Below are 27,045 nucleotides of genomic sequence, written 5' to 3'. Positions count from 1 at the left end.
GAAATCAGGATAACATCAACATGCAGTGTTTCTTTCCCTTTTCTTAATTTAGCCAATTGCTCCCCTGTTATGACCGTCGGGATGGCTTTCTTTCCAGATGCTATAGGTAGAATTTTGACCTGCGGCAAATAATCGCGTCAGAAATGTTGCTGTGTACCTCCCTATAGCCGTAGGCATATATACCTCCCGGTAGGTAGGAGTCTCAGTCTACTGCCGAGGTGGTGAAGGCAGAATATCATTACCTGAAAAAATAGCAAAGAGGAGAATCTTCTAGTTTTATAATTGCCGATTACTGTTTCATCACTTTGTGGCGTAAACAAATGCCATTTCCTAGTATTTATCCCTAAAGTCAGTATCTCTGACTCCTGTTATATTTCTCCTCTTTTTTTTAAGTCAAATATAGTTGACACACAAGATTACAGTGGTTTCAAGTGTACGTCTAGTCTTTATCCTAATGTGTAGATTGTTATATGAGTCACTGTGATTAGATATTTGGAATGATTTCTTAAACTGTAACCTGTACCCTAAGAAAACGACTCACTTTGACCTGTAGGTAGAGAACTTCACGATGTCGATACTTTGGTTCCTTCGGATGGCGATGCTAATTTTATTTTTGTTGTGTTATTTAATATCTTGCTGATATTGTGGTGTGAAAAGTACACAGTGGCTCTTTCGTTTGTTTGGTTTTTTTCCCTAAAGCATATTTAGTTAAAGAAACCACCGCTTCTCGAGTCAAAGGACTATTTGAAGGCCAACTGAAAGGTTTTGTGGGATGTTTCCCCCTAGCTGTTTGGTCTATTTACATTTGGCTTCAATAAACTATTAATTGCCATTGACACTGCTGAACAAATTTCTGCAATAATGATTCTCATTCTTTTATTGTCCCTTCCAAGTAAATCTGAATACATGGTCAAGAGGTGAAAGTCATTTGCCTGTTATAAAATCTTGGGCTAAATGATCTGGTTCTCATTAAGCAAAGATACAACACTGAAGCAACCTCAGGGCGAATCCTGAAGTGACCTGTTCCTAGTTGTCACAGAGCATGTGAAATAGCCTGAATTAGAAGCAAAAGCAGCAGCAACATGATTTTGTATGATTGGTCCCAGAACCAGCTCATTTTACAGGAGGGTAATTTATTAGATTAAGAAAGAGCAGGCTGTACTCAAGATGCACATTAGTATGGAGTCAGCTGAGCCATGGAGTGTGGCTTGATTCCCAGATTAGTTAGGTTTTGAATCCCGACCATAGTCATCTGCAGTGAGTTTACTGATGGAGATAAAAAGCTGTTACTTGAACGGCTACTCTTTGGCTCTCTCGGTTTGTCAAACCAGATGGCACAATGATTGCTCTTGGCAGGAGCCTTGTAGTAGTAACACCAACTGCAATGGCACTTTTTCTCTGCAAGTATTTATTTTCGGGGATGCGATTCTGAAATGGATTAATTTATTTTTGCAAATAAAATTGTTCCAGAAATCTAATGGCAGGCCTTCTATAAGAATGCTTACGTACTTAGAAACATTGTTTCATAATGTTGCGTTCAATGTCTTGATGCTCGTAGGTTTCCAAGTCAAAGTACTCATCTGCTTTAATATCTCAAATTCTTCATGAAAGAATACAGATTTTGTTTGTTGAGATGAGTTTTTTAAATCTACCTATTATACACAAAATTTTAATACGGATGAGATTCCAAGGTATCTATATAATCATGCTTCTTTGCTCCCCTTTTTTAATTTTTCTGGTAATCTGTGATTTTCTTCTTATTCCCCATAGCTAGTTATGTGGAAAACAAAATCTGTTATATCTTAACAATATTGTGGCTATAAGTAACCAAAAGAAAAGGAGGGCGTTTTTTTTTGTTTTGTTTTTTTTTGTTTTTTACTTTTTTGTTTTGTTTTGTTATTTGGGTAGCATTTTAATCTAAGTAGTTTAAGGTGACAGGTGCAATTATTCCCTTCCCTAGAATCTTACATCCTTTTGTCAAAGAATTTTCAGGAAAGGGATTATTCAGTTGAGTACTCCTCCCCTCCTTTCCCACACATTATGAAGAGTATAAATACAAATTGCTACTTCTTATGTTTTAATGCCTAGCTGGCAAAATGAGTCATTCCAGCTGATGATGTTAAGGCTGGCCAGGGTTCATCCTAAACAGGTTCATTCTTTTCTGAGTGTCACTTTTGGTGGTTTTATTTTTTCAAGAATCTGTGACGTGTCAGTACCCAACAAATAATGTTGAAAACAGTACTTAAGTTAACACCAAAGATCTTCATGTTCCCAGAGGGTTTAACAGTTAACTCACTGACCAGGGGTCCCCCTCGATAGGAAACAGAACCCTACTTTTAGTGAAGTTTACTTTTAGTGAAACCACCACCCAAAGAATTTCAGGTAGAACTTGCCATATTTAGACCCTGAAACGAAGTAACTACATCTGTTGCAGAGTTAATAATGTCCTAGAAGCCTGAATGACATAAAGTCAGCATACCTGACGGGTCCCTGCTGTCCTCTTCCATCAGCACCATTGATGCTCACAGATGGCAAAGTAATTATCCAAGTTGTGTAACTGTTTCTGTGCAAATTTTGTAATATCCAGCCTATCGAAAAGCAGTCATAATCTGAGAGTCTCATGATTTGCTGTTTAATCGTTGGTAGTTGCTAATGCTACTTCTTGTTAAAATGGATTCTACCGGAAAATGCGTATCATTTGGCTGAAATATATTTGTACCGTGGAAGTGCTAGAATGTAAACCCCACTGCTTCTGTATGAAACCTGTTGAAACAACTTTTGTACAGTAGTTGTGTTCTCACCCAGCTTCCACTTGACTGACTTTGCCAGACAAAACGGTGTTCTGCTCCCCCCCACCTCCCCCCGCCCCAGGGAAATGTACTTTTGCCCGCCATGCATTGACTGCTGTTGGCCAGCCGCTCTCCCTTGGTCTCCCCGTGGCTGTGTGCTTTCCACAGCAGTCGTGAATGTTCCTAAATCAGAAATACCAGTCAAATTTATATGTAATTACCTAATTATATTAATTATTACATAATTATGACAAAATTTAAGTGTGGCAAAGTTCTGTGATACAAATTGATACAAGCAAATCTCTCAGTTGCTCTGCTAAATTGATGTGGGTGTCAGTTGGAAAAATAATAGTAAGATTCTAGAAAGCTGCTGTACTCAGATTTTTCCAAAAGCGGCTTTATAGCTGCTTCATTTTAACAAAACTTGAATTAAAATCCTCCTACCATTAACTGCTTTTTAGAAAATGAACTGATCCATTGCCAACCATTCTTATTGCATTAAATGTGAGGGCTTCTCCTCCGGTTTTGAAAACTGTCATTGGCTCTGTGGGGTTCCTTGATTCAGAAGCTGTAGTGAATCCTTCAGCAGCTTTCACCCTAGGTGTCTTCCATGGGCCCTTCTTTAGTTGCCAGAACCATCTACCGTCTTTCAGCTTCTCTAAGTTCCGGAGTCTACAGATACGTGTTTGCCCCTTAACCATATGGGGATGGAATGGAATAAGCGTCTATTTAAAAATAACATAATTCTTTCTTCTTAAACTGAAATGCTTATTTTTCCGCATTTTACAGTCACCTTAACCAGAAAACCCAGTTTGAAAATCCAGTGGAGGAAGCCAAACGGAAAAAGCAGTTAGGACAGGCTGATACCGGGCCTTCAAAACCAGGTAGAACTTTTCCCTCAATCCTTTCTCCCAAAAATACCTTGTGAAATTTATTTATTGACTTAATGAAAGCGAGCTTGAACTTTTTATTGTTGGGGCTTTGAAGTTAAACAGAGAATGTCTCATTGTTATCACTGTAAACATGGGAATTATCTTAATGAAACATCTCAACATTTTGAGAGTCCTGCCACTTCTATGCTGCTCATATGGAAGGTGTGAAACTGTTGGTGGAAGATGTTGCATGGCTTTGTTACGGGTTTGAGGTTGCTGTGTGAAGACTGCATTGTTCCCCAGGGTTTCAGGCCAGGACAGTGTGAGATCTCTAATTCATGGTGAGCTTCTCCCAAGTTAACGCTTACGTCTGAGGTCTGTAACCATCCGGGATTCTTGATGAACTGATATGAATAAATCCACCATATTATTTGCCTGTATCATTGATTTTCAGGTGGAATGGTAGGATATTAGTAATTCAAAATCATTTGGCGAACATTTAAAAAATTTTTTTTTTAACGTTCATTTTTGAAAGAGAAAGACAGAATGCAAGTGGGGGATGGGCAGAGGGAGAGGGAGACACAGAATCCGAAGCAGGCTCCAGGCTCCGAGCTGTCAGCCCAGAGCGCAATGAGGGACTTGAACCCATGAACTGCGAGATCATGACCTGAGCCAAAGTCAGACGCTTAACTGTCTGAGCCCCTGGGGGACATTTTTAAAATGCATAGAACCTGATATTTTGATGAGCCTAGCCATGTGTATTTTGAAAAAGCTGCCCAGGAATTTCTTACATTCTACTCATCCCTCCCCATCCCTTCCCCCTGCTCCATCTGTAGTTAATAACCAGGGTTCTGTCGGGGCGCCTGGGTGGCACAGTCGGTTAAGCGTCCGACTTCAGCCGGGTCACGATCTCGCGGTCCGGGAGTTTGAGCCCCGCGTCAGGCTCTGGGCTGATGGCTCGGAGCCTGGAGCCTGTTTCCGATTCTGTGTCTCCCTCTCTCTCTCTGCTCCTCCCCCATTCATGCTCTGTCTCTCTCTGTCCCAAAAATAAAATAAACGTTGAAAAAAAATTTTTTTTTAAAATAACCAGGGTTCTGTCTACACAGTCATATTATAATAATCAAGTAGACTCCCCACTTCTGTTGCCAATGAGAGAAGCACTTTCTTTTTTGTTTTTTAAGTTTATTCATTTATTTTCAGAGAGAGAGAGAGTGTGTGCACAAACAGTGGAGGGCAGAGAGAAAGGGAGAGAGAGAATCCCAAGCCGACTCCCTGCTGTCAGTGCAGAGCCTGATGCAGGGCTGGAACTCAAGAACGGAGAGATCATGACCCGAGCCAAAACCGAGAGCTGGCTGTTTAACTGACAGAGCCACCCAGGCGCCCCAAGAAGCACTTGTTTCTTACAGCTACTCTTCAAAAACATAGTCTCGTCCCTTAAGTTTTCCATTTGATTTAGTAAGCATTTTTAGTTTAACAAATATTTTTGAGCACCTGCTGTATGCCCAGTGCTTTGCCAGTCACATGTTACTCAAAAATGATTAGGTCTTGCCCTCAAGAATTCACATTCTGGGGACGCCTGGGTGGCTCAGTCAGTTGAGCGAGCATCAGATTTCGGCTCAGGTTACGATCTCACAGTTGGTGAGTTCAAGCCCTACATCGGGCTCGCTGTCAGCACAGAGCCTGCTTCAGATCCTCTGTCCCCCTTTCTCTGTGTCCCTCCATCGCTCATGCTCTCTCTCTCTCTCCCTCAAAAATGAATAAACATTACAAAAAAAAAAGTTCACATTCTAATATAGGAAATTAATGGTTGCCACATATGGTGTTAGGTGCCATCCTTAGATAACAGCTAAATGTGCAGACGACGGATCAGGTATGAATCCCAGCTGTGTAACCTTGGATAAGTTCCCTAAACTCTTTGTGTCTTTATCCATAAAATAGAAATAAGAATAACACTTACCTCTGAAGGTGTTTCTAAGCATGCAAATTAGTATGTATAAAGTGCTTACAATGGTATCCGGCAAATGGTGGCCAATACTTTCCTTGTTATTAATAGAGATCTACATGTTGTATTAATAGAGATGTATTAATAGGCATAAAGGAGGGAGTGCTCGCCTCTCCTTTGGTGGAGCAGGTCAAGGACACAGAGGAGCTTTCAAAGCAGAGGACGCTTTAGAAGTGGATCTTTAAGTGTCAGGAAGAGTTAAAAGGAACGGAATGTATAAAACCATAGGTGCATGAAATGGCGGTCTAGGGGCCAAAGAACAGATAGGAATAGCTAGCACATGAGAGATTTGTGGGGTAGTAACAAGAGATGCGGCCATAGGTGGAGGCAGCCAGGAGAAGAAATGAGTTTCCAAAAGAAGTTGAGTGTGTCCCATGTCGCTGAAAAGTCAAGAAAGGTGGAAATTGAAAAGTGTATGTGGGGTTGACAATATGGAGGTCATCTGTCACTCTAGCAAGAGCAAGTGGAAAAGAAGTAAAAATGCAGCAGAAGGAAGAGGGAATGGTGGGTGATGAAGCAGAGACGATGGGTATAGTCAACTGTTTTTATAGCTTTGACTGGAAGAGGGTAAACAGAGGATACTAACTGGAGGGAAACATGAATCCCCATTGCACAGGAGAGACATTAGTAAAGATAAGCCTTTTGCTTAGAAGCACAGTGAGTGTCAAGCCCGAATTTGCACCTAGTTTTACGGAGTTTAAATTCAGAGTTCTTTGTATTATAATATACAGTTTGTGAGTGCCCATGTGTTCATAGCACATGTCAAGGGAGATTTTTTTCTCCCTCATTAAACTCTAAGCTCCTTGAGGGCAGGGACCATGCGCGTGCTATTAATTTAGATAACCAGGCTCTCTCCTATGAGCTGGGCATTAAAAGAAGAAGAATGACTCAGCCTTTGTCTTTCAGGAGTTCACAGTTTAGGCAGGGAACTAGACACCTAATTTTAGTACAGTATGATAACAGACATAAACAAAGGAGAGAGTTGGAACAAAGGAGAGAAAAATTAAATCTGACTATGAGAAGGGCAAGAAAAGCTTCCTAGAAGCGATAGAAGTTCTGGAAGAATGATGGCTACCGTTCATTGGAGATACTGGGTCAGGTACTCGATTGGATGCTTTGTGTACATCTTCTCATCTAAGACTCAATATCTCTGCAAGGTTATTAATATTACAGTCCCTCTTCAGATGCCTTGATAGCATCTTGCAGTTGTTTGATGCATCCGTTCCAACGATATGCTTGCCACATGGAGAAGTATTCACGTTTGTAAGCCAGGAACCTCCTTCTTTAGACAGCATGTATGTGTTTGTGGTCATCTGCATTTATTGAGCGCTTACTGTTTGTCAGGCCTTGTTGCCCGTGCTTTTGATGCTTTACCTAGTTCAATCCCTGTAACAATCCCATGAATTAGGTACCTCCCCTCCCCTCCCCCTCCCTTCCCCTCCCCTTCCCCTCCCCTCCCCCTCCCTTCTCCTCCCCTGTCACAGTGCCCTAATGACAGCCGTGGTCAAGGAGAGGAGGGGAGAGAGAAGGGTGGTGCTATTTGCAAATATGGATCACTTTTAGTTTTAGGATCATCTGAGGAAACCTCTAAAAATAGGCTTTTTAATGGAGCTATGTTTGTTTTCTTCCTAAAGTATTTACTGAACATGAATAAAAGGGAAGGAAATGTGAAGCTACTTACTGGTAGGTCAGGGATTCATGCCTTCACATCAGATACGAATTGAAGGCTACAGAAAGCCTGAGTTGTGAATTATAAAAAGCTCCCAGTATATTCTTTTTCATAAGTTTGTGACAGTTGCCTTCATCTTCCTAGAACAGTGTTTTCTCAATAGAGCTCAGTAGATGCTTTTTTAAATGAAATGTATGGCTGAATGATGTCCAAGACTTTAAGGAATTTAATAATAAAGGTGGTCCCTCAGGTGTCTCATTTGGACTTCATATGAAGGACTCTTTGGGATGAGAAAAAGGACAAACAAATTGGGCAATGAGGGGGTGATAAAGTAGGTGTTTTTACCTTTCACATAACATAGAAGAGTCCTATAAAAGAGAAATGAACCATTGGCTAAGGTGTTTTTTTTTTTTTTCAAGTGATTTATAGTTTACTAATTTAAATTCTGCTCCATAGCATTAGATTCTCTCTAATGTGCTTTCTTTTATGATTTCTTCTACTTATATAGACTGTCTTGAAAGTTTGACTTTGAGGGCCATCTTCATTGTAAGTATTTTCACTCTCAAACCCATTTCTCATTTTGGTACAGATATGGAAAAATCCCACTTTACTCGAGATCCATCACAGCTGAAAGGCATCCTTATTCGAGCATCATTGAAGAAAAGCACGATGGGATTTGGTTTTACCATTATTGGTGGAGATAGGCCTGATGAGTTCCTACAAGTGAAAAATGTGCTGAAAGATGGTCCTGCAGCTCAGGATGGGAAAATTGCACCAGGTAGCAAATTTTTCAGAATTACTGGAAGAGTAATGATACTGTCAACAAAAACTATAGTGAAAAGGTTTTGTTTATACATACATTTATAAAACTTACATATAATAAATATATTTTGCATATGTTCTAACTACATATGCAAAATATGCATATGCATTTGCATATATGCATATATCTATAGCTGAGAGAGAGAGAGAACTAAATTATACAACAGGGTAGGAAAATTCCTGTATTAAAATAGTTTATCCTTTAAGTGCGTAGTAATTTTGAGAGAGGGCCATTTTTTACAAGTAAGTGCAAACTTGGAAAAAACATATGAAATGTATTAATTTTTGGAGTAATTTGTATCACCTTGAGACAGCTCTTCGTGCTAAGATAAAGATTTGTTAATCATCTCAGAAAACTGGTTGTTTTTCTTTGATGATGTAGGGTACTTTTGGAACTATTTAATATTTACCTGTGATCTTTGGGGAAAATGATCCATTGTGATGTTTATAGTGATTATCAAACAAATGATGTCCCACAAATTTTCCCAAGTTTTGTTTGGTTTGGTTTGGTTTGGTTTGGTTTTTGCTTCCTCAGTGTTATTGGTTGTTAGTAAAATTAAACTCCCATGTTAAGAATTACAGACATGAAATTACCGTTTTTACAGGGCTGTGTAAATTTGTCTTTTGTATAGTTTTCCCAAAGTCTTTACTGGGTAATTGTTAGATATTTTTATATGGCTGGCAATTTTTATGGCTGAGGGGGTTAGAGGAAGTTCAAGACCAGTTACAGTTGTGGGGGAGGTGTAAGCACCTTTTTCCAGAAAGATTTTACTGTGTCACTGAGGTTGCTTCTTGTGCCGTTTTGCTGGACTTTTCTGGTATTTCATATACCATGCAAGTGAGTCCCCCGTTTGGACAGTTCAGTTGTCATAGTACTTTTGATGGCATATATCAACTTATTTTCTTTTTTTTTTTTTATTTTTTTTTTCAACGTTTATTTTTTTTGGGACAGAGAGAGACAGAGCATGAACGGGGGAGGGGCAGAGAGAGAGGGAGACACAGAATCGGAAACAGGCTCCAGGCTCCGAGCCATCAGCCGAGAGCCTGACGCGGGGCTCGAACTCACGGACTGCGAGATCGTGACCTGGCTGAAGTCGGACGCTTAACCGACTGCGCCACCCAGGCGCCCCATATCAACTTATTTTCAATTAGGATATCACATCTCTCATATTATGCTTTCCCATTTAAGTGACAGAGACTTAAAACAAGAAAACTTAAAATAATCAAAAGTTACGTTTATAAGGAAAATTATTTTCGCTCTTTATTTATGAGAGTAACAAACTCTAGAGATTAAAATTAATAGTAAAAATTTTTAAGCTTTCAGTCTTGACTTTTTTTTAAAATTTTTTTTTAACATTTATTTATTTTTGAGACAGAGAGAGACGGAGCATGAACGGGGGAGGGGCAGAGAGAGAGGGAGACACAGAATCGGAAGCAGGCTCCAGGCTCTGAGCCATCAGCCCAGAGCCTGACGCGGGGCTCGAACTCACGGACCGCGAGATCGTGACCTGAGCTGAGGTCGGACGCTCAACCGACTGAGCCACCCAGACGCCCCAGTCTTGACTTCTGTAATATTTTGTCCACAAAACATTTTGTAGCTCTTGTATATGCTGTTTCTTAATATAGATGCAGATATGTCTAAAACTGATGTCTAATTTGCATAGCAATACAATACTTCTGTGGACATTCTGGAAACTTTTACCAGGGGAGGAAAAGTCAGAACTTTGTTTCTTATTAGTCTAATTATTTCTGTGTCTTCATAGATTATGAAACAAATTTCTGCACACTCACATTTGTTTTTAAATACCATTCGTGTTGATGTTTCAAAGCCTACGTGCAATCAGAACAAATTAAAGCATCTTTACTTGGCAATAACCTTTTAAATAATCACATTCAAATAAAAACAGCAAATGGATGAGACATTAGAGGACAGATTTTAAAAGTTAAGGCTACATTAAAAGAAACCTCCCTGCTGATGAACGTCAAGTAGCAATGATTCTGGAACAAAGTGGTCGGAGTAATGTATATCAGGAAAGCAAAACCGAATTTTACAAGAATTAGTTTAGCTGACTTTTCAGTGTCTTAAATAATACGTTCTTCACTTGGGTTGAGTTTTCTTGTCGCGTGTGTCTCCTTTTGAAGTCTGAGTACAATAAATTGAAAATCTCTATGAAAAGAAGGGATGCTAAAGGCAAAGTGATTCATAACTTTACATTATTCTCCTCTTCAGGCCTACATTATTCAAACTAGGAAGAATTTGTAAGCCCCTTGTAATTAATGGCCTCTTAAGATGAAGAAATAAGGTGGTATTTAAAGATGGCCTGTTCTGGGGCGCCTGGGTGGCGCAGTCGGTTAAGCGTCCGACTTCAGCCAGGTCACGATCTCGCGGTCCGTGAGTTCGAGCCCCGCGTCGGGCTCTGGGCTGATGGCTCGGAGCCTGGAGGCTGTTTCCGATTCTGTGTCTCCCTCTCTCTCTGCCCCTCGCCCGTTCATGCTCTGTCTCTCTCTGTCCCCAAAATAAATAAACGTTGAAAAAAAAAATTAAAAAAAAATAATAATAAAATAAATAAAGATGGCCTGTTTGTACAAGTAGCTGATGGAATTACTTCCTCCTCTTCCACGTGCTGAATACTCCATGCCTAGCTTTGTGTGACTGCTTAGGTATGACTCAGAGGATATACTAACAGTGACAGTGTGAATCTACAGTTATTTTCCAAATGATTCCCTTGAGCTTGAGGTCATAACTCTGCTGCAGAGATAATTAAGGTTTTATACATTTGTATTCTTTTTAGAGAAGAACCACAGAAGGGAGAATGACGTACGTGTCTGTGTTCAAAATCTGTCTTTTCAGCAGTTAATGAATAGCAAGAGGGTTCCAGAATTCAGATTTAGATGATAAATTGATTTTTGTTCCTCCTCCAACAGAAAATTAACTTACTTTGGTGGCTTTAATGTTTTGAACACGATTGTGTCTTCGCAGGTGATGTTATTGTAGACATCAATGGCAACTGTGTCCTTGGTCACACCCATGCAGATGTTGTCCAGATGTTTCAATTGGTACCTGTCAATCAGTATGTAAACCTCACTTTATGTCGTGGGTATCCACTCCCTGACGATAATGAAGATCCTGTTGTGGACATTGTTGCTGCTACGCCTGTCATCAACGGACAGTCATTAACCAAGGGAGACACTTGTGTGAATACTCAGGATTTTAAGTCAGGAGCAGTGGTTCTGGACCAGAATGGAAAACCGGGACACGCCTTGATCAGTGACCGTCTCAATGGACCGTCAGACCCGAGCGAGCAGAGAGCATCGATGGCATCATCAGGCAGCTCCCAGCCTGAACTAGTGACTATCCCTCTGATTAAGGGCCCTAAAGGCTTTGGGTTTGCAATTGCTGACAGCCCAACAGGACAGAAGGTCAAAATGATATTGGATAGTCAGTGGTGTCAAGGCCTACAGAAGGGGGATATAATTAAGGAGATTTACCATCAAAATGTGCAGAATTTAACACATCTCCAAGTGGTAGAGGTGCTAAAGCAGTTTCCAGTAGGTGCAGATGTACCATTGCTTATCTTGAGAGGAGGTGAGTAAAAGCACAAGGAAAACGCTTCATTGTTCATGCATTTATATCTGTTAATCGTCCTTCCTTCCAGGGCAGAATCCCTCTTTTCCCAGCCGATTTAACTGGTAATTAGTGTGCATTTTCCTTAAGGTTCCGTCTGCCTGCTTCCTTAAGCAGTATCTTCAGCAGTTTTTCCAGTTATTGGTGGTTTCATTCGTGTCCGTGATGGATTTTCTTCCCTCCGTATTCTCTTTAAAATCTGATTTACGGCTTTCGTGATGAGAGAGAGTCGCAGCATTATGCTGCTTCAAATGAAACGTGTCCTCTTCATTGCATCTTCTCTGTTGATGACAGTAATAGAAATAGACGCTTTCAACCAGTGGTACTTCATCTGGACCTCTGTAATGTACCGAAGATGTTTTCAAAGAGCTAGCGTCTCTGTGAATACGCAAAATGTTGGATGGTGTATTAATCTGTTCTGTAAAAGCAATCATGATAGCTGGTGCTCATAAGGCTTTTATCTTAAGCTTTAGTATCTGTCCGTAAATGTTAATTAAATCCCACAGTACTCATGTGAGAGAAATATAATTTTTATTTTCCAAGGTCATCAGCTGACTTGAACTGCTCGCAGACATAAATCCAGTTCCGAGGACTAATCATAAAGTTGGATTTTGATGGGCTTTCGTAAATCCATACCTATGAACGACTAGTATTTGAAAGAATAAAATTTAGCCCTTCGCACTTCTCTCTCTGGCTTTTAGTTTTCATTTTTGAGGCAAATGAGCAGTTGAACTTCATTGGGATGTTTTTCACTATTCTCATTTCTTTGAACTATTTTTGTTTCTTCTCTGGGTGATACTGTAGAATGTGCTCAGAGCTGGGGGAAGATCCCCCTGTGAGTGCTGGAGAGTTATCCAGGGTTCCGACAAATACAACAAAGAGACCAGGGTTTGGTGTCAGATAGGACTGATGTCAGTTTCCTCCCTTGCTACGTGTTGGTTCTGTGCTATAAGGAAGTAATATAATTTATTTGAGTCTTTGTTTACCTGATCTATAGTAACATTTATGCCTAGGATTGTCAGAAAAATGAAATGAGATAATATATGTACAATGCCTGGCACATAGAGGGTGTTGGCCATAGAATTTACTAGCCCACTAAAAGTTGAAGCTAGTTTTATCATAGACATGAGCAGTACTTGTGATCTGGGAATGCTTCTTCTGTTTTTAAAATTTGGCTCATTTTTTTTAAGGTCCTCCTTCACCAACTAAAACTGCCAAGATGGTGAGTATACAGTGGTCCTCAAATCCTTCTTCCCAACACAGCAAAGGAGATGCCACGTTCCCCTCCATTAAGAGCAGCCCTCTGTGGTGGTGACTATCGACTGGGAGAAGTGAGGAGGCATTCTGCCCTGGGCTTGTATCGGAAGCTCTGGGGAAGCGTGTGAGTTAGAGAGGAGGTGTGCTTTCCCGGTGAAGTATTTCTGTTGAAGGAAAACTCGAGGCCCATACTCCCAACAGCCCTGTCCTCTAAATGGTGAAACGTGAACACACTAAAGTGCCTACTTAGGGGTCCTTCTGTTTTCTTTACGTCTCAGAGGAGCAAGGGTAAGGAGGGGCTGAATGTTAGGGCAGATAATAAAAACTGTTGCTTCTTCCCCGATGCCCAAAGAGAAGTGGGAGGTTCATGTCATTTCACGGGGACCATAAATACCCACGTTGAGAGAACCTTCTTACAATGGACTAAACAAGACTTTCTAGAGTAATTGGGGCCTCGGTGCCCAATCTGCCTGTTATCAAAGTGAAAGGCTGTCAGACTTGAAACAGCATTTTCTTTGGCGTTCTTCTGAATAACTGAGTAGCCTATTTAAGGACCTGTATCGCAAATAAGACCTAAAAAAGGGCACAGCAAACAGTGCCAGGAAAGAAAATGTGCTAGGTGCAGACATGTAGCTGCCAGAATACGCACAATTATATGGGTGTGGATATAAAGACAATTACGTATTAAAACCTAATTTAGTTCTAGTTTGCTCGATTGGGAGCCTGTCATCTCCCAATGAAAGATGGTCTTCCATAACCAGAAAGCACAGGCTTAAAGAAAGGACCATCAGAGAGAAAATGCATTAATTCTAGTCCACCGAGTAGGACCCTCTACAAATTTGCTGTTTCATGGATCAAAAGGACAGAAACATTCCGCATTTTTATAGACTGTACCCCTTAACAGCCAGTGTGAACAGAAATGCTTTCTGCCTATTTAGTTAAAATTGCACTGTGTTCTCCTAGGTTTCTCTGGTTCCCCTAGTCATTGTTTTTTAACTTCTGTGCTGCCAGTCTGTTTCATGATAGACGCCAAGAGCAGCCAGGGTGACCCCAATGCTTTCTAACCGATGACCTTGTGCCTGCTCTGACAGAATCCTGGGACGTGTCGGGGAGGGGGGAGGAGGCCGCCCTCCTCTTCTTGGTGTCCGACCAGGTCTGGGTCAGTGAAGGGTGCCCCCGGGAACAACACTCGTAGCGACTGTCCTCATACCACTCCCTCATAAGCTGCCCCCGGTGCTCCATCCTCCTCAGCATTATTTTTTCGAAAACATCTATAATCTCCCCCTGCCCCTCTCCCTCCCCCCCCCCCCGCCCCCCACAAACGATAATTCAGAATAACCAGCTGTTCTCAAAACCATATTTATTTTCTTCGGCTGTGTATTGGATCTCACCTTCAAAATTTTATTGAATCATTTTGCCTGGCTGTTATTCTGGGAAAGTTTTGTCAGATTGGAAAAAACAGGAAAACATGCTCCCGTTTTCCCTTGCTGGATTGCCCGGCGTGGTGCGTTTCTCCTTCACGTATTTGAATCGGCCACGCAGGGGATTCGTAGTGTCCTCTTTGTAACCCGAGTTAGAGTTAACACTTCCTATTCTATTTTCTCAGAAAGCATGGTATCTCAGATATCTTCACGGGGAATTAAATGGAGGGAGTGGGGGCGGTGGGGCCGATCCAGACCTTCACGAAGGTCCTCCCTCCCGCCCAGCAGTGCTGCGTTGCGTCCCTGTGTTCATCTTCTCAAAGTCAGCTTGTGTCTTGGTGGTGGAGAAAAGGGCAAGGTCATGTAAACGTAGGACTAATGCAGGCCCTTCCGTTGACATCATTATAAACTTTTTCTAATTTAAGTAAAATATGTTTTAACCAAGCACACATGGCTATGCAGGTGAATTCTGACAAGACTGCAAATATGCCGTGGCTTTGACCCTGCCACCTGCTCACCTATAATCAGTTGACATACCCGGGTCACACAATAGTTTGATGAACTAATCAACCATCTGGTTTTAAACACATACTAAGTAAGGCCCTTTTCCATTTCAGAAAACAGATAAAAAGGAAAATTCAGGAAGTTTGGAGGCCATAAATGAGCCCATTCCCCAGCCTATGCCTTTTCCACCCAGCATTATCAGGTCAGGATCCCCGAAATTGGATCCTTCTGAGGTCTACCTGAAATCTAAGACTTTATATGAAGATAAACGTAAGTAGTTGTGGGATATTTCAGGAGAGCATGCGACAAAATAAATTTGAATTTTCTAAAAAACTGGGACCTTCCCAAACCATGTTGAAAAGTTATTCCTTCATCCCCATGTTCATATGACTCTGGGTTTCTTCCATTTGTATTCAACACTCATTCACTCACTTTTTTCCAAAACCAGGGATTAAGTGCCTGCGATCTACCTAACACACAGTAGGTGATGGGAATACAGAGATAAACAGGGTCCATAGGCTGTGCAACCAAAAATGATAATTAAACCTACATGGAAAATAAATAAGTACAAACCAGCCTCACACGGATCTGAAGAAGGAAACAATCAATTTTACCACTGTGGGTAGTAGGAAGTGTCAGATACTGCTTCAGAGAGGAGGTTAAGCCTGAAACAAGTCTTCAAAGACGAAGAGGTGTTCATGAGGCAGATGAAAAGGGAAAGGAAGCAGGAGCAACCTTTGCACATTGACCTTGCATGGCCTGGGTCCTGCCAGTGGCCCGGTTTGGCTGGGTGCAGCTGGCACGGGAGAGCAGAGGGGAGCAGGAACAGGTTGGGGAGGACGGAGTCGGCCGTTCTGAGGGAGCTGGAGTCCATCACAGAAACGATAGAGAGCTACAGAATAGTTTCACTGCCGGGATGATCATCGTGGACTTGTGTTTCAAAGAGATGTTCCTGGCAGGAGTATGAGAGGTGGTGAATCAGAGCGTGTGCAGCCTATGGAGGAAACCAGGGTAGATGCGGTCAGAGGAACCCAGCTGAGAGGGGTGCGCAGAGAGCGTGCATAAGGCAGAAGTTCATTTTTGTGCTGATTTACTTAAAATGATAAATCTTTTCCAAAGTAAAATTGCAGATTAAGTAGGTTTAATTTTTTTAATTTGTTTTTAAGAAGCAGATCTAAATCTACCTTAGAAATGATGTACACAGGTGGAAATATCGTCTATAATTGACTTCATAATAATTTAACTAACTGTAAATCTTTCTCCTGAATAGGCCCAGGCCGTATTTAGAAAGATGAAAACCAGATGTAAGCACAGCACAGCAAAGCAATAATTTAAATTAGTATAACTATGGAGAATCCTTTTCTTCTGACTTCCCATTCATAGCCTGATACATTCTTAGTATTGATATGAACTACTCAGTCCCTTTGGGCCTTCCATATAAAGTAACTGAGTTGGGCTCAAGAGTTTTATCTCTAAAGTTCTGTAATTCTGATAGAAATTATTTCTCAAAAGAGACTGCGTCTAAGGAACATTATCAAGATTTACCCCATGCGGTATCTCTGTTTTTATATAGTTCCCCGACATATTTCTAGAAAACACTTCTTACTTTGTGAATAACACGAATATTTTCTTGACAATCAAATTATTTTAGTCATGAAGTAGATTTCCCTGACTTAATATTCTGGTGAATGGGACCTACCCTTTGGGGGCAGAATAGTGTGAGTTAAGAGCCTGGACCCTAGAAATCAAGCTAAGTCGCGATCTCAGCTGTGCCATTTATTTGCTGACACTGGGCCACGTACCTAGGCCTCAGTTTTCCCAGCCAGAAAATGGGGCTGATAATAGGTATTAGCAGTCATTTTCTTTTAAAATAATATCATTTTGCACCATTAGGCTAAGTGAATATGGGATGCTTTTCTGAAACAACGGTATTAGTTCAGGAGTAGAATTAAGGCATTTTATGGGCTCTCTTTTCCTAGGATTTGCCCAGATGTTAATGTACATAATTTGCACCTCTCAAACATCAAACTTAAATTGGATGATGCTGAATTTAATATCATAACATTGATTTGGAAGGCATTAGCACTTAATGGCAGAGTACAGCTGAGTACATGGAAGGTAGGGGTAAATGTTCCCGAGCTATCTCGATGCACAGTTTTCTTTAGAGCTGGAAAAAAATACTTACGATTGATTTTTTTTTTTTTTTTTTTTGCAATAGTGGTATGCTCTTGTGTAAGTTTTCACGTACCAGAAAGTTCTGAGGTTACAGTTTATTGAACTCTTATCATAGTATCCTACTACATACGTGCATTGTTTTATTTTAACCTTTTTAAAATAAATGCAAGTGTTTCATTTTCTTTATATTTTCTGGTTTTCCTTAGCACCAAACACCAAAGACTTGGATGTTTTTCTTCGGAAGCAGGAGTCAGGGTTTGGCTTCCGGGTACTGGGAGGCGAGGGGCCGGACCAGTCTGTAAGTTCAGATATTTTGGAATTTGGCCATTCCTATGAATCTTTAAGTAGCTGTTTGGAAGAATATAGTGTTTGCTTTATTTGATTTTTTTAGATAAGATTTTGTTTTCTCTATCCGTGTCATTAACGTGAGGAGGAACTGCATTTTTCTTAGTGTCATGGTTTCTCAGGGACCTTGGTGTGGCTGAGGCAAGAACTGAATATGTCAGCTGGAAAGTGGGCAGTAATTAATTTCTGTATTTCACTATGTGCTGCAGTTCATTATTTTCAATTTTTATTTCCCCCTGCCTCTGTTAAACAAAAGTTAAGACCTTTGCCTTCTCTAAGAAACCTATAATCTAGCATCCTGTTTGCCACAATCAGTCTGTCCTTTGAATGAATGCTCTATAAACAGTTGGCCTGAGGCTGCGTACATCATGTCACCTACCCTCATTAGTGGGTTGACATTTTCAAGCTCAGTACCTTGCATACCATTCCATCCGTTCTACCTATAAAACTAGGGAAAAATAAAATAAATCGTGTTTCTGTCCAGAAAGCAGAAGGGTTATGTTTATAAAGCCTTTAAAACCTAGAACTTTTAGACACGATTCTCACCTCAGGTTTAGAGAACAAATGTAATGGGTTCTGTTTTTTTAAGTTTGGCCCTTAGTTTGAATGACAAAGAAGTAATGTGCTTTGTGGAGTTTGAGAACAGATTTGTGTTTTTTCTGTATAATGTAAGAAAGACATTCTTACTGTGCTTGGAAGTTAGGTGAGGAACAATAATCTTTTAAAATGACATGCTTCTTTCCATTTCTGGATAGAACATTTGATTTATGTATTATAAATGTGTTCTAATTAGTCATATTGGTTATAGTTAATCACCAGAGACAAAGCTTAAGGCAGGTCAACCTATATAGGGCAGATATACCTTGATTGTTCTTGGTGGAAGATGTGATTTGATTTTAATGGTTCCTATTTTGTTAATACCCATGGAGTTGATGAAGGTATTTTAAGAATTTGTCTCAAACAACTTGGGACAAATCCTTTTCTTAAATGTCAGGTGTTAACAGCTCTGAAACTAGCCTAATAATTCAGGATTTTAATTGCCAGCAAGCAAAATGAGCCAAATCTGTTTACCTAGATGTAAGTAGACCTCAGACCACTCTGTTCCCTAAGGTATTTACTGCTTTGAGACTTAGGAATAAGAAATGTTTCTCTGCTGTATATACTGAATTTGTATTGATTACCATATGTGATGGGGATATCTTAAGAATGATCCCAGTTGCTGTGAACAGCGTGTAGAAAATCTTACCTGATGGCATTCAATATCCTTTTTTTTTTTTTTTTTTTTACTTTTTAGGAGCTACTCTGCACGAGTGCATTTTCTGAGTTTAATGTATTTGTTTTGTTGTATTGATGGAACCGATAGTGGTACTTTTTAAGTTATTAAACAGCTTTGCATTTTCTATCTTGTTTTTATTCAACCCCAAAGATTGAGAAGAGATCATGTAGTGTGGTTATCAGAAGTGCCATTTTGTAGAATGGTCACTTTCTAAGATAACCCCCTTCTATAAATGTTCATAGTTGAACTGCAAAAATATGTTGGTTTGCATAGTACTGAGTCAGGAAGTCCTTAACATAGCTATTGAGGATCATAGTAGCTCTTAGTTGACTGTAGAGACCAACCTACACTTTGTTATCTTATCAGATATACATTGGGGCCATCATTCCTCTGGGCGCAGCTGAGAAAGATGGCCGGCTCCGTGCAGCTGATGAACTGATGTGCATCGATGGGATTCCTGTTAAAGGGAAGTCACACAAACAAGTCTTAGACCTCATGACGACGGCTGCTCGAAATGGCCACGTGCTATTAACCGTCAGAAGAAAGATCTTCTATGGTGGTATGTGAACCTGTTCCTGCTCTGATGGGTTCAAAAAGAAACAAAGAGACTTAGCCCATTTTCTATGTAGTTTTGCAGGTTCCTTTATTAGGTTTAATACTGTCTGAGATAATCCATTTAGTATGATCCAGGGCCTCATTGTGGAAGGCCATGTAAGGTCAAAAGGATCCAGAAAGACTATTATCAAAAAACAAATAAATTTTGGGCCTCCGTATTGAGATTATGTTAATGTGTTGGCAGATTTTGCCAACGTGGTATTGTAGATGGGAGCACCGGGTTAAATCTGTTCTCTTAGATACAGTGTTTTAGTCATACCAAGATATCCCATTAGCTGAATGTCAAAAGATTTTGGATCCTGATGAATTCCTAAATATTCAGAGGATAGAATGCTTCCACTTGAGAAGTTATAATATAATGTAATTTAACATTAAAAAACATTTATTGAGTTGCTTACTATATCTCAGACCTATGGATTCTTTTAATTAGTCTTTATAACACTGTGATATAAATACTGTCATTATTCAGTTTTAGAATTACCCACAGAAAGGTTGGGAGACACATAGCTGGTGAACAGTAGGGCCAGGATTAAGACAGGAGTTTAATTATAGAGTCTGGGGTCTAAACCATGATACAAGGCTCTAAGTGCATTTTTCTCATCAATAGCTTTGTGAATATCACATCGGAATGTTGAGAAGTGAATTCTTGCCACTTTTTAAAATTTTAAAAAGACTACCCGGTAGCATAAGAATGTAAGCCTCGTAGAGATAGGGATATTTATCCATTTAGTTAACTGCTGTATCCCCAGCACATAAAAGAGTGCCTTCCCGGCAGAGTAGACATCAGTGAATGATTGTTGACCTGATGAATATTTGCTTTACTCTTAAAAAATGAGGCACTGTGTTTTTGATTGCAACATCCAAGGTAAAGGCCTGTTTTCATAAACATCGGACATTTAGAGAGGCATACAGGTTTTCATGCAGTGTTGCAGTGATGCTGGAGTCAGAACATAACCACATGTAGTAAAAAAAAAATGTGATGTTGTACGAGAGGTTGGCTCTGTCCTGGGAAGCCTCATGAAGACGTTTTCTAGTGGTTTGATATTACTGGAGGTGTTTAGCTAATTCATTGTAACCATACATTATGCAACAAAAACAAAAACAAACCAAAAGCCCCTTTATGTTTCATTAATGATTGGACGTTCGTGGCACTTTGCTGAAATTCTAAAACGTCATCTCTGAATCATGTAGATTTTGAGGCAGAAGAGCCCTTATAAATGGAAATTCCTTAACGGCAATGTCTCGTGATGGTTAATGATGGTTTGTATCAAATTATGGCACAGAATTTGCCCTTTTTTTAATCAGGACTAAGTTATGTCATTCTTTCTTGAATTCTGATGACGTAATTGGGTAGGAGAGAAAGGTATACGTTAACTCTCCATTTGCTGGGGATTCGTGTGACCTGTTCTCTGCCTTGGAGAATTGGCTGTTCGTGCGGACGGCCTGTTATCTGCTGGATGGGGGCGGAGTAGGGCTGCTGATGGTTAGCGCATCTGATCTCATCCATCAGGAAACTGAAGTTGAAGACACATTGCATAAGACAAATCCTATGTTGACAGCTCACTTCTCAGCTGATAACGGGGGGCACCTCTGCCCTGATGCACTGGCCTCCCCAACATCACAAGTGGTAGTCACAGCACGAAGTCATATTTACAGTTGATTTTATTTAAAAAAGAAAGTTTTTTTAATGTTTATTTATTTTTGAGACAGAGAATGAACGGGGGCGGGTCAGAGAGAGAGGGAGACACAGAATCTGAAACAGGCTCCAGGCTCTGAGCGGTCAGCACAGAGCCCGACGTGGGGCTTGAACTCACGGACTTCGAGATCATGACCTGAGCTCAAGTCGGACGCTTAACCGACTGAGCCACCCAGGCGCCCCTACAGTTGATTTTAAAAGGAAGTTTACTATGTCAGTTTTCATTACCAACTTTTGTTAAAATTACTGGTCAAAATCTTGCTGGAATGAAAACAGTTTCAAGAAGAATTGGTTTACCAGGAACTTTGATGAAAGCTTTGAAAAGCTTCCTTTGAAATGAGAAAACATATAATTCTTCTGGGTACACACTTTAAAAGTGTTTAAGATGTCAGACAGACTCAATCTGAGTCTCATCTAAGATGGCCAGAGCTCACATGGGAAGGTTGCTTTTCTATCCTAGATGTATTTGAAACCACATTTTCCTGTGAGAATCCTAGTACAAAAACACTTAAGTTAACAAAAATTATGATGTTCTAGAAATACTTGGTCATGTTTATTATAGAGAAACAACCTGAGGATGACAGCTCTCAAGCCTTCCTTTCAACCCAGAATGGCTCTCCCCGCCTGAACCGAGCAGAGATCCCAGCCAGGCCTGCTCCACAGGAGGCCTACGATGTAGTCTTGCACCGAAAAGAAAATGAAGGATTTGGCTTCGTCATCCTCACCTCCAAAAACAAACCCCCTCCAGGAGGTAAGGGCTGCTATCTCCGATTGTCCCTCCCTGCAATTGCGGTGTTCTGAGTCTCCCTGTGGGCTTTGTGAAACTAATTAGGAATCATGTATGAATTGCCTTAGAGACTTACCTTTTTAAGAACGATGAATATTTTATTTTCAACACCGGCTAGTCCGAACCAAACTTCCAGGCTGCAGGTGAATCTGTCATCTCAGATTCCATAAAATAAGTCTTAGCAGCACACTTTGCGCCAAGATTATATTGTGGCAGTATATTAGGGGCGTGCCCTAGTAGATTCAGTGAAAGGACAATGCTGAGTTTTTTAAAATAAGGAGGCATAGGGTTTTTTTAAATCAGGAGAAACTGTGTTTGCAGAAGTGAATTAAATGCTAGAAGCAGTTGAGAAGAAGCAAAATAGATTAATAGAAGAATCTTGACCCAAATATGTCTTAAATGGTCCTTTTGTATTATTTAATAACAATGGCCATATTCCAGCTATAAAGGAACCTTCTTGAGTGACAAGAGGCATGCTTATCTTTTATATATGCTTCACTGAAAAGTAAAAATTTTGTCAGAACTTTAAAAATTAATCTAAATATCCTGAACCCGGTTTAACAGAATATTGTCATCCGGGAAGGGTGCATGTATATACTAATTCCTTCAACAAAGGAGGAATTACCTCTAATATGTTCAGGGTTGTTAAGATTCAGCATATTAAATGTTGTTTCTAAGAAATAATCATCTTTCAATACAGTTAGAAGATCCAAATGAATATAAGATGAGAACCAGACACTTGAGATTTTTTTCTGTCAGACTTGTCTGGGTAACTATTTTTCCAAGTCAAATGATAAAAACCTTTGAGCACAGGAAAATGTGCTCCTCTCTCTGCCAGTGGATTTGAGTATATCTTGAGTAGTGAGATCCTCTTAGACTAGACGGCCACTAAAATCGATGAAAAAGAAGGAAACCCTTTCAGCGGTGTTGTGGGCCAAACCAATTTGCAAAAATCTTGCTAAAATTAATGCAAGTGTGTAAAGGAAGAAGATTCTGTGGCATGGATGAGTTATTACTATAGTATCAGGTCACTGCTCACTGATACTAGTTTCCATTTTCCACAAGCAGTTGCCATGGTAACACTCAGAACTGTCACTGATGCTCTGAGGATGATTATGTGGCCTGTGTTAGAAAAATGAAAGAAAGCAGGTTTGGGGGGATTTTATGTTGCATCACTGGAAACCAGTATTTCCCAAACCAAATAACCATTTCAGAGAACCATATTCTTATTCCAATGCCATACAATGATCCCACGCATTCAGATGAACAAAAATAGTGCAAGATTGCTGCTCGGTGTCATAGCTGCTAACTGCTTTTTCTACCGAACATACTCCTTTTCTAGGACTGCAGAAATTCGGGGAAGGGGAGGAGGCTAGTGTCCACCATGAAACAAAGCGATACAGAAGAAATCAGTAAAATAGGTCGCATTCCTTAAATATGTTTAACATTTTTATTTAGTTTGTATTTAAAATTTATATTGCATTTTAATGTACATTAAGTAATTCTTTTTATTTGTGTGTATCTGTTTACATTTAAATTTTTCAACTATTTTTACACCTATTCATTTTAGTTGTTTCTTACTATCTTGATGGTTTTGTGTCTCACAGAGGGAGATATCTGTGTAAGACAGGGTCGGTAAGTGTTGGGCTCTGTAATCAGGCAAACTTGGATTCAGATTCCGCTGTGTCTTTTAATAGCTGTCTGATCTTGGGCAAATTACTTACCCTCCAAGAGCTCCAATTTCCTCTGTTACGATGAGGATGACGGTAACACTTCTCGTCTCGTGGGGGTTTGAGGATCAAAGGAGGTAATGCGTGCGATGCCCTTAGCCCGGACCGTCAAGAAATGTTAGCTGCTGTTGCTTGTTGTAGCTTCTGCTGCTGTTGTCACTGTCGCGTTATTCATAAAGTTGTTAGTCTACTGTCTTTTGATTTTTTTTTTAAAGAAATTTTAAAAAGTTTATCAATACTTGAGTAATGAGATGGGAAAGAAAGCCCAATTAAAATGTAAGATTGAGGCAGCAGCTCGTGTAGGAAATGAGTGTTTGTAGCTCATTAATTATCAACCTGAATGGTAAATTAGGCTTCGGGTGTCCATGAACTTTATGTAAAGTACTTGAGATGTTCAGTCATTGGCACAAAACCCGATTTGGTAATTTCATTGAAATTCTAGTTAATAATTCCACAGAATGCTGAGCCCTGCAAGCATTCTTCCTGGACTCCCATTCATCTCTTATAGATGGAAGGGGAGCCTGGGGGGAGGCTTGGGTGAGGAGCTTTCACTCACAAAGACTGAGCAGTGGCTGCAGACTGCATCACAGAGAAAAAGGTGTGTTGAGACCAGAGTTAGCACAGGTGAAAAGGCAGGAAACCTGTCAGAACAGATCATTCTTTATGGACCTTGTCTTGGTATAGATTGGTATTCTGTTCAGGAAAGATTATTTCTTCCTTCTGATTAAATGTGTTTTCTGGTGACATTTATCACAAGTAGAGTTCCCAGTAGCATTTCTGACACCAGTTATGAAATTCTGAGATTCTCTGCCGATGACTTTTTCGAAGATCAGAGATCTGGGTCTGGCACCCTTGCTGCCCTGGATCCAGCTTGTGTAAATGCTAAATGAATGGAGCACCGAGAAAAGACATCTATTTAAGATGAAAAGGACTTGGCTAGTTTCTGCTTCGCCAGTAGTTCACAGGTTTTAGTGTTTGTCTTTCTTATCGTATACTTTTCAGTTCCGGTCGCAAAGGATTCTTTGAGAGGGGACATTTCCAGCTACTGTCCTTTCTTTTCCTGAAAGGAGTGTTTTAAGAGCACCCAAGTGATCTCCACAGCTGGACAAGGCAGTTTGGGAGTCAGATGTAGGCCAAAGATGAATGAAGATGATTAAATTGGTCTTATGGCAAATGCCTATGGACTTTGTATACCAACAAAAGCAGGGCAGGACTCAAGATGTGTACTCTGCGGGGTTACCTTGAAAATTTCCCAGTCCGTTCAGAGAGTGTTCAGAAGTGACCTATCAGTCTCTTTGCTATTTTTAACTGTTTTGATAGTACTGCTGTAAATGCCAAGACTAGAACAATCTTACCGACCGATCTTACCTTCCCTCATCCAGATAACTAACCTTTCAGGAAATTCTGTACCAAGATTTTTCAATTCCCTTTGAGCACATTGCTTACATGGTGAGAAAGGAGTCACTGAGACTTCAGAGATTCATTCCGTTGGATGTTTTGCCAAGGGGCTGAATGATTTTCTTCTCGGGGCATCTAGAATGAACAGTGTGTACAAGTAGGTCTTTTCTAAGGAGGAGGATAACTAAGGTATTGAGTTGGAAGGTCACCACAGGGCCACTGTCTGGTTCACCGGGCATTTCTGAAGTGCCACCTGTGTTCTCAGTGAATCGCTCACATGGCCTGGCACAGGACGTGGGCACAGGACGTGGCCCACACTGCCCTGGCACTTTTCTAGTTACTTTGTTTTAAGGCAAATGGTGTAAGTGCTTGATAATAATTCAGAGCTGAAAGGCGGTTGCTTCCAACATTGCCTTCCTCTGTTTTGGGATAAAATCTCTCCCTGTATGTAATCCTAGAAGAGCTGAGGAGTGAACAGCACTGTCCATGGGGACAGAAATCATGGCTAAGAATAACTTCTAGTTCAAATGAACGGCTCTTAAAATGTCCCTGACATACACCTACCCGTGACTCAAATACTGGTAAGGAGCCCATTTTACTATGGAAATGAAACATACTCAGAGTGCCCTTTTAAATATTAATTCTCCTTCTTCATAATAGTCCGTAGTCAGCAGGAGGCAAATGGCCGACAGATTTACTGACCCCAGTGAGGAAATTCTCAAGGAACATGGAAGGAACATCTGTTTCTTAATACAAATGCCTCTTATTAAGAGGGGCGAAAGATATTTTGACAAGATTTCCTGAACGTCTGAGAACTTGTTTTAAGCCCTAATAACAGCAAAGTGTCTTAATCATCTAGGAAAGCCTTCAGCATCATGAGCTAATAGAACTGCACGGCATGTCTTTGCAAATGTCTTAGACTCTGCTTTGTACACTGAGGGTAGGATTTTATCCATGAACCAAATAATCTTAATGTTAAACATTTCATGTTATGATTCCCCTCAGCTTTTCTAATTAAAAAAAAAAAATCTAAAGGTATAAACAAAAGAAACTAATTTTGCTGTAGAACTAGGTAGGATTCGTTTTAATAGGCAGTCATTTCACTGTGCCTGGATTTCTGAGCAGTAACTTCGGAGTCCTAAACTTGAATTTGAACTGCATTTATTCACACGGTTCCCTGTGGGAGTAAATGCCCCTTCCACAGAATCAAAGATGGTCTCACCGTGGCCGTTTCTGAGATGGCCTGAATGTGGCCAACATGAGGCAAGGAACGTCAGATTCACGAGATAGTATCAGTGAGGTCAGTAGCCTTTACACAGGATTATTAGGATGGCAATATGAAAATTGGAGAAAGGCTTATGGTAAGTGGAAAATAGCCTAGAGGTCTATACGCTTGGACTGCAGCTATGTAAGAGTATCTGTGCGTGTGCACCAGAGGTGGAAGCTGATACGGAAGTAATTGCGGGTGCATAGGATGATCATGTGATACCTTTTTGCTCTACTTTTAAAGAATGTTGTTGGTTTTTGAGTTTTTTTAATGTTTCTTTATTTTTGAGAGAGAGAGAGAGAGAGAGAGAGAGAGAGAGAGCGCACAAGTGGAGGAGGGGCAGAGAGAGAGGGAGACACAGAATCTGAAACAGACTCCAGGCTCTGAGCCGTCAGCACAGAGCCAGATGTGGGGCTCGAACTCACAGACCGTGAGATCATGACCTGAGCCAAAGTCGGGTGCTTCACCGACCGAGCCACCCAGGCACCCCTTAAAGAATGTTTTTGATGTTATTATGTTGACTTTTTAAATGATGGTGATAAATCCAACACTAAACTAATTGAAAAACCTGGACATTTTTTCCCATAGTAATTCCTCATAAAATTGGCCGAGTCATAGAAGGAAGTCCAGCCGATCGCTGTGGAAAACTGAAAATTGGAGATCACATCTCTGCGGTGAACGGGCAGTCCATTGTTGAACTGTCCCATGATAGCATCGTTCAGCTGATCAAAGATGCTGGTGTCACCGTCACACTAACGGTCATTGCTGAGGAGGGTAAGGAACCGGTAAATTTGC

The 27,045-nt window shown here is 40.5% G+C and overlaps 1 protein-coding gene across 2 annotated transcripts in view; it reads left to right on the top strand.

The window, feature by feature from the left end:
* MAGI3 (membrane associated guanylate kinase, WW and PDZ domain containing 3) overlaps positions 1-27,045 on the top strand; it is a 247,688-nt gene that overhangs the window by 199,109 nt on the left and 21,534 nt on the right. For both annotated transcript variants that reach the window (XM_047868943.1, XM_047868945.1), the window contains exons 8-16: positions 3,579-3,673; positions 7,922-8,110; positions 11,135-11,740; positions 12,970-13,001; positions 15,075-15,231; positions 17,343-17,434; positions 19,124-19,316; positions 21,631-21,819; positions 26,839-27,024. In XM_047868943.1, the coding sequence (XP_047724899.1) occupies positions 3,579-3,673; positions 7,922-8,110; positions 11,135-11,740; positions 12,970-13,001; positions 15,075-15,231; positions 17,343-17,434; positions 19,124-19,316; positions 21,631-21,819; positions 26,839-27,024 (1,739 nt within the window). The remainder of the gene's footprint in view (positions 1-3,578; positions 3,674-7,921; positions 8,111-11,134; positions 11,741-12,969; positions 13,002-15,074; positions 15,232-17,342; positions 17,435-19,123; positions 19,317-21,630; positions 21,820-26,838; positions 27,025-27,045) is intronic.

The sequence above is a fragment of the Prionailurus viverrinus genome, chromosome C1 (genome assembly GCF_022837055.1).
Source record: "Prionailurus viverrinus isolate Anna chromosome C1, UM_Priviv_1.0, whole genome shotgun sequence".
In the NCBI taxonomy this organism is placed as follows: domain Eukaryota; kingdom Metazoa; phylum Chordata; class Mammalia; order Carnivora; family Felidae; genus Prionailurus; species Prionailurus viverrinus.
The sequence above is the reverse complement of the archived record's forward strand: the minus strand, read 5'-3'. Positions and strand labels throughout refer to the sequence as shown.